General features: G+C 38.8%; 1 protein-coding gene across 1 annotated transcript in view; it reads right to left on the reverse strand.

Moving 5' to 3' along the window:
• The window catches only part of RGS5 (regulator of G protein signaling 5), a 56,780-nt gene extending 50,071 nt beyond the window's left edge, over nucleotides 1-6,709 (reverse strand). Inside the window, exon 1 of the mRNA XM_059042421.2 lies at nucleotides 6,582-6,709. Coding sequence (XP_058898404.1) covers nucleotides 6,582-6,625 — 44 coding nt within the window. The 5' untranslated portion in view covers nucleotides 6,626-6,709. The remainder of the gene's footprint in view (nucleotides 1-6,581) is intronic.
• Nucleotides 6,710-8,232: the final 1,523 nt, after the last annotated feature.

Consider the following 8,232-nt stretch of genomic DNA (forward strand, 5'->3'; position numbering starts at 1 on the left):
CCCCCATATTGTGCTGCCATCTGGCCAGCCTGTCCAAGGGGATGACCCCCAGTAGACACTACAGATATATTAAGAAACACTACATCAACTGGGGGTTGTCCTGAAATGAACCTTTGTACTTGAACTTAGAAACTGTGTGTGAATTTTAGGGTTTGTGCAGGGGGTTAAGCAAAAGCTACAGTGAAGGAACATAACCAGTCCCAAAGATGCAATTTCAAAGAATGACAGTAAAGGTTCACCAGGAGTAAGTATTGGACATTGCTTATTTGATACTCTTTCTCAGAGTTGTACATGTCATTAGCAGCGAATAGCTTTAAGATCTTTGTGACCCTCTTGTGCATGACTCCTTGTAGCTTCCATTTCCTTTCCCTTGTAAGGTGTCAAAACATGGCACCTTAGAATACATGAGAAAATGTAGACTTAGATGTAAGGAAAAACATTTGCAGGCTCTCTGTCCAAGGCTTCTTCCTATGCTACAAGGGCTAGTGAGTCTTGGGTGTGTTTATTTTATTCTCATGTTTGTGTTTTTTAGAAGGTGAATAATTAATAAGTGGCTTAAGTTTTGTAATTAAATCATTTGATACTCTGGGGGGAAAAAAGCCGTGGCACATAACTGAAATTTAAATGATGTTTTTCTGACTACCTATAAAGAAGGAAAGAAGGATGGAAGGAAGTTAAGTATTTAATAAGGGTCTGCTTACTAAAAACTAGTTACCTTATATACATTATTTCATTTATTTTTTATGGCATCTCTCCCCAACAAGATAAATATCCTCATTTATGGATAAGGAATGAAAGTCAGAGAGGTTTAGTTTCTGGAGTTTATACAACTAAGGAAGTAATAGAGGTGGAGTTACCACCTCCATGTTTTTTTCACTCTACCACATTGTCAATGTTAAGGCAGGGGATAGACTGTGAACTTACATCCTTCCTTACTCTGGGTTTTCTTTAATATCCCTAAAATGTGTAACCTTAGGAGTTACTTTCTCAGTGAAAAACAATCAGGCTTTCACTGTCTTTATCCTCTGGGTGACTCAGCCTTTAAAATAGAGTGCATGTTTAATGTTATCTGAGACTCCATTTGAATGAACTTTAAAGGAAGAAAGAGATAGGAACCTGTTATCTTCTGGCCTCCTGCCATAGTCTGGTTCCTGTTACTAATGATTGATCCTGACTGAACTAATTAAAGTTTAGTTCCTTTGCTTTCTGGCCAGCAGGACAGACAAAAGCCATTAACACACAACCCCAGAAATATAAACTCCCTCCCTAGATAGCAGCTATCCCATAATAGTGTGTAGTCCTTGTTAAAGAAGGAGAAACAAATTAGATAACCGTTCAGGTTAGTCTTCCAAACTTAAGATTCTGGGATCTAAAAGCATTTTGAACTGATATCTGGTGTTTCAACATAGCTCAGAGTGAATGAAAGAAAAAATAGGAAGAGGCAACAGAATACAGAATGTAATTCATTAAAGAAGCTGGGACAGTACTGCATGAGAAATAGCCAAAGTGATATAATTTCATGAGGTTCATCTTGCATTAGAAGCAAAAAAAGACTCACCTCTTTAACAAGGTTTACTTGATGAAATAATAGAAAAGCTTTCTTCCTCTCCCAATCTCCTCCACTCTGCCGCCCAAACAGGAAGCCCTCTTTATTTTACAACGTACACTCTTATCCTACTGTAGCATAAAAGTCACTGCTCTTGTCCTTCTTAATCCCTTTGGAAGCAGAGAAAGCCCCAGGACTACCTGGAAGCAGGTCTGTCTCCAATTGCTATAAATTTATTTGTGCATTCTTTTGACAAAATATTTAAGTGCCGACTACGTGCCAAGTACAGATTGTCTTTTTAGTAATTGAAGTCTTTAGGCAAAAGGGGGGAAAATCTTTTTCATGAACAGATCTTTCAATCCGCACAGTTGGAGTGGATGGGCACTGGACAAGTTCCAAGGAAACAGTATGCAGGACGAGGTGCATGGAATGTTAACTGTGGCTGGAAATCCAAAGTTCCCTCCTTGCTTGCATGAGAGAGACAATACAGACTGCACAAAGATGGCATAACATCAATCCCCTCTCACCTCCCAGCCTTTGCACATGCAGACGTGTCCCTTGGCCTGGGATGACTTCCTTCCCTCTCCTCTTCCTCTCTGGACCTGACCAACTCTTCAGTCCTTTCAGGCTTAGTTCACAAACCTTAGGCATCATCCCCTGTGACTTCTTACAGTTTTCCGTAGCTACCCAAAGCTCTATGAGCTCCCCACACATTCCCTCCTCTTTTGTGCTTCTTAGCACTTGGTGCATTTATTCTTCTATAGTGGATCTCAACACAGAGGGCTACTTTCTTCTTATTTATCTCCTTACCTGGACTGAAATTTCCCTGAGAGGTCTTTCACCCTTATGCCTAAGGCAAGTATGGAAGTTGGAAAGGCAATCCACAGAAACAATAGAAATTGTTTCATCAGTAAGAATTGAAACAAAGTTTTTTCTTAGGAACAACCCCTTGCTGTCTTATTAAATAGTTTATTCACTTCCTTAAGATTGCAGGATTTCACTGAAATATTTGCAATCATGTCACAAGACTCTATCAGCAATAGCAAGCTTCAAATTCATACTTGTTCCCAGAAAGCATGATCCCAAACCCTACTATCTCTTTAGGTTTCTTTGATGATCCTGTGACCATTCTGATTCATTTATCATTTATTCAAGTTCATTGCTACAGTCTTTAATTCACTAGGTGCTTATCTTTTCTCTATAATTGGTCCAAGGATGTGCCCATGCCTTTGGAAAAAGCTGAATTTATTTAATCCTGTGGACTCAAGAGCCTTGACCCACTCTGTTTGTTGCTTCTGTGTGGCTTGACAACCTTACAAGATTAGTTGATTAGGTACTTTTCTACTCTAAATTGTCCATACTTAGACCCACATAAATTGAAGAAGATGGGGAAAAATTGAATGTTTAGTAAAATGATAATAAACAACAAAACAAACATCACTTTCCCCATTTACTTTCTATAGCTCCTGAAATTCCCAGCATTGCCATACACTTGAGGTAGCCAGAAGCCCCTGTGTGAACTATGGAATAAACACATTCCACAACTAGGAGCCTTTAAAATCTTAAACAGAAATCAGATGTAGGTCAGATATCTATAGAAGAGATTGTGACACTTTATTAACAGCCCAGGGAAAATTCTTTGTCGGTAGCTGTCTTCATTGCTCCTTTACTCCCCTTTTTTAGTTTAGTAGAGACTGTAAATTTGGTATCAGGAGTGGTCAACCCTGATGGACAAAAACAATAATAATCACACTGGCTGCTTTATATAATGGTGACAACTTTGGGGGAATCACAATGATAACACTTTCTTATTTCAGAAGACTTCCATCTTTTTCCAAAGAGCAATATTTACTATAAAAATTAAACTTGTTGATGGGCTTCCCTAGTGGCGCAGTGGTTGAGAGTCCGGCTGCCGATGCAGGGGACACGGGTTCGTGCCTCAGTCCGAGAGGATCCCTCGTGCCGCGGAGCGGCTGGGCCCGTGAGCCATGGCCGCTGAGCCTGCGCGTCCGGAGCCTGTGCTCCGCAACGGGAGAGGCCACAACAGTGAGAGGCCCGCGTAACGCAAAAGATATATAAATAAATAAATAAATAAAATAAAAAATTAAACTTGTTCAGAGAAATTCAAGACACTTAAAATAAAATGAATTTTTTAAAAGAAGCCTAAAATTCTTAGCGGAAAATCACTGGTAAAAATAAGACTTTCAGTTGACTCAACTCTTTCCTTTTCCATTGACTCTCTAAGATTCCCACCCATACAGCACAGGTTTCAATAGGCTAGAAGGTAAAAATTGTGGGGTGGTGGCCATTTATTGCCCAAATTTTGGATTATTGGTCTCTTTAAATATATAAAAAATGTGAGGTCAACTTTGAGTTTTAATGAGCAATAGTCTTAAAAATATAAATAAATAGTAAAAGAATAGTTTCTACAAATACGTCAAAGTTGACTCTGGCTTAATGCTTCCGTAAACATTGAGAAAGGACTATTTTCCAAAGCTCCTCTTACATGAAGTAAATGTTGCTTTCTTGGAAGTCAGATTCTCACTGAGTAGATTGCTTCTGCCACAGCCATGATTTCAACACAGGGTTGAATTCTTGACGATTTTCATTAATTGACTCCCAAACTTTTAGAGAGAAATAAATTAGGAAACATTTTCCTTTACTTGCATCTCTCACTAGTCACTGAAACCAGGTGTATTTCACTTTTTAAAAACTATGTTATGATTGGAAAGGATGTTAGAGAACAGCTAATCCAACATTCATTTACTAACTAAGAAAATAAAATCCCAGGACAGTGAAATCACTTGCTCCTGGACACAAATTAGTTAATGACAAAACTAAGTCTGTTCTTTACTCCATAACCAGTATTCTTTCCACTATAAATAGAGCCAAGGAAGGCAGGTTTGGAAGGATTTATTCAAGTATCATTTTTCCCTTCGAGTAGACAGTTTTAGGTTCTTTCCATGAGAGTGTGCTAACAGCTCCCTAGCTCTACAATTCCACTTCTCCAAATCACTCATTACAGTCATTGGAAATATGACTATATTTGCAATGGTAACGGATCATGAAAGAAAAACGTAATAGGACACAATAATCACAGGATTTTACCATATGCCTTAAAACTTTCAGGCAATCTATGCAAAAAAGCTTGCTCCTTGGTCAGTCTATAATATACTATGTGAACATTAGTTATATTCTTGAGCAGAAGAATTTACTGTGAATTAAAAGATTTGTAAAGTGAATCAATAACAATGTTGGTAGTGAATTAGTGAATCAGATATGAAACAGTTATAGGAATCAATGAAAGAAATGTGCAATCCATGTGCCTCAGTAAACATTATGCACATTTACAAAAACAAATCGGGCAATATTAGTAACAATGCCAAACTTTCAATAAACATTTATTGCTTTTTCACTAAATGCCAAGCAGTGGGTCATAGGATCACAAAATGACTGGAAGCCCGATGTTACAATCATTCTGATGCAATAGTTCACCAATTAACAAGGTAAGATTTACCCATTACATGAAAATACATGATTTCAAACAATAAGTGGGCTAAAGACATGTGTTAAAATTGTTGTAAAAGTCAAATCTGCAATTCTCAGTCTTGCAAAAATGGAAAAGGAAAAAATTATGCATTGTCATGTTCAAGGAATTGCCTTTCACCCCTGTATTCCCCCTGTTTCTCAGGCTTTCTCTAGGGGGAGAGATAGGCTGATAGTATCCAACACTGAAACCTGTCTTCCCCCCCCGAGGATGGTCCAATGGCCAATATTGCCCACCTGGTTACAATCTAGTCCTAGCCTAGTTACTTAAGTCCTACTTTACTTTTTAAAAAATATATATATACATCTTTCAAAAATAATCTGTGCTTTTGACAGCACAGAATGAGAGAGGTCTTTATTTCCCGTCACTAGACAGTATTTTTGGAGACAAATTCCTTTGCTAGGATGTTATCTCTTTAACAATCATTTTGAGATTATTTCTAGAGTTGAAGTCATCAAAAAGAAAACCTGAACTTGTAAGAGACAGAAGTACAGATCCATTGAACAACACAACCTTCTTAGGCAAACATTGACAGTGCCTTTAGGGATGAAGTTAAGCTGTACAAGTTTCCCCTTTATTTCCTTTAAATAATGTAAGATCAAACAAAATTTAATCAAATTCATTCTTAAGAAATAAGCAGAGGAGAAATATCCCTAATTCTCTGCATCAGGTTGGATTGCTGGATTAAATTTTCTAACAAGTCAGATACTTGTTCTCCTCCTGTTTACTTAGTGTAGATACTTAGGATTCCCTCCAGAACATTGTCCAGTCTGAAGACAACCACAGAGCCTCAAAGGTGCTCCTCTGTATCTAAAAAACAATGCTAGCTAATAAATAATCTCTATATCCCAAGGGCTGTCTTCTGTCCAGCAATCCAGCTCCTTCTATCTGATGGTATCCAGATACAAAGAACAAAAGAAGTCCTCTCTGTCTCATTGCAAATCTCAGTCTTCCTTTCCTATTCCCTGTACATTAATAAAGGTTAACATTTACACATTTCTCATATGTGTCAGACAGTGTTCTGAGTGTTTCACATACAGTAATTCAATCCTCATAACCAGCTAGTGAGAAAGATACTTAGTAGATCCATTTTTACCGGTAAGGAAACTGAGATACAGAGTTTAAATAAATTGTCCAACACCACACAAATGGTAAGTAATGGAGGCAGGATTCAAACCCAGGCAGTTTAATGTTGGAATCCATGCTCTTAACCATACACTTCTGAGTCTGAACAAGTGCTTATAAAATAGGCATCTCCTCAGAGGAAATGATGTTCTGGATATAAATGGTGTATGATATATCTCATATTGTATCAGTCTGCTAGCTCAGATCTTTCAAAACCTTGCCATTAACAGAGAGGAGGTAATTCCCAGTCTACAATCGACCACCTGTTTTGCCACAAACTACAGTGGCCCTCTACTGCCTCTGGGTATCCTCCCCTGAGTGAAGATTCTCCTTATCTCCACCTCTTAAGTCAAAATAACTCACCTTTCCAGGCATGAGTGGGGCAAGGATGCAAGTCCTTTGCACATTTTGGCAAGTGGCTTAGTTCCTCAGCTTTGAGCACAAGTCCTTATCAGCAGAGCAAGTCTTTGAAAACTTCAAAACCGTCTAGCACTGCCTTTTTCTCTGAGGAATATATAGAGGCTCTTTCCCAGCCCTCTGTCACTCTGTGGACCAATCCAGAGCCTTAGAAGAAATTGCAGGCTGGAGAACAGCAGCAATTGTGTGGGAGGTGGAGGTTGGAATCTTTTCTCTGCTGCAGGCGCTGCTGCATTAGGCTTTCAACTGTTCTTATCAGAACACTTACTCTGCCAGGGCAAGGGTAGTCCCTAAACTGTGCACAAATCATTCATGTTTTAACTCATAATTTTGAACGAACCACAGCAAAGATGTGGGCTTTGTTATGAAGCAGAGTGCCTTGGGCTTCTTCAGATATGTCAAAGTCATAGATTTTTAGGACTGTAAGGGCCTTTGCAGATCATATAGCCCAACTTTGTTTCACAGTGGAGGAAACAGTGTTAGAGGAGTCCAGGGGACATGTACATGAGTCCCTATGATGTGCCAGGCACTCAGCTGGATGCTAGGAATTCAAAGAAGAAGGTACTCTCTGCTCTCAAGATCCCCAAACATCATATCAGTACAATATAAGTGAGCAATAGAGACAGGTCCAGGATATTGTGTTTTCAAGCACCACAAGGGAAGATTTTTTTTGAAGGCAATAACCCCTGAGCTGAGTGATGAAAGAGACAAAATATCTTACATGATTGTATCTGCTAGATTTTACCTCCCAAGTTCCCCTAATTCTATAAGTGGTATTCTGATTGATCTTTATTTGATGACTAGGTTAGATAATTCTTTGGAGCACCACCCCCATCAACTCACTCATCCTTGGCTAGGTTTGTCATGCCTTCCCCTTCAACATTTTCCTGCTTCCCACCATTCAAGGATTACTTTCACCAAAATTTATTTTATTTGTGTTTCATCCTGTCAGGACCCAAGTGGCTGATAAATTAATATGTAAATGCAAATTCCTAAGGGGTAGGCATGAATCCCAGCTAAAAATAAAGAGCATCACATAATCTGTAAGAAAAGCTCTAAATTTGGAATTAAATATGATGCTCATAATGTTCCCTGTTATTTGAAATTATTTGTTTTAAACTGTTTTAACTGTTGATCAGGAACTGTAAAGTCAATATAGTGTATTATAACCTTGTGCTTTAAATTAAGTAAATAGAAGATAATAGACAAATATCCAATTACATTGAATGAAGAAAGTTAGACATTGTTTTCCAAAATTTTTGCTTTAATTATCCACATATATGTGTGAACAGGGACATTAGATAAACTGTTTTTCTAACTATAAATCATAATCAAAAAGGCTTGAGGGCTTCCCTGGTGGCGCAGTGGTTGAGAATCCGCCTGCCGATGCAGGGGACACGGGTTCGTGCCCCGGTCCGGGAAGATCCCACATGCCGCGGAGCAACTAAGCCCGTGAGCCATGGCCGCTAGGCCTGCGCGTCCCGAGCCTGTGCTCCGCAATGGGAGAGGCCACAACAGTGAGAGGCCCGCATACCGCAAAAAAAAAAAAAAAAAAAAAAAAAAAAAGGCTTGAAAGCTATAGCTCTATACCATACAT

The sequence above is a fragment of the Kogia breviceps genome, chromosome 1 (genome assembly GCF_026419965.1).
Source record: "Kogia breviceps isolate mKogBre1 chromosome 1, mKogBre1 haplotype 1, whole genome shotgun sequence".
Classification (NCBI taxonomy): domain Eukaryota; kingdom Metazoa; phylum Chordata; class Mammalia; order Artiodactyla; family Physeteridae; genus Kogia; species Kogia breviceps.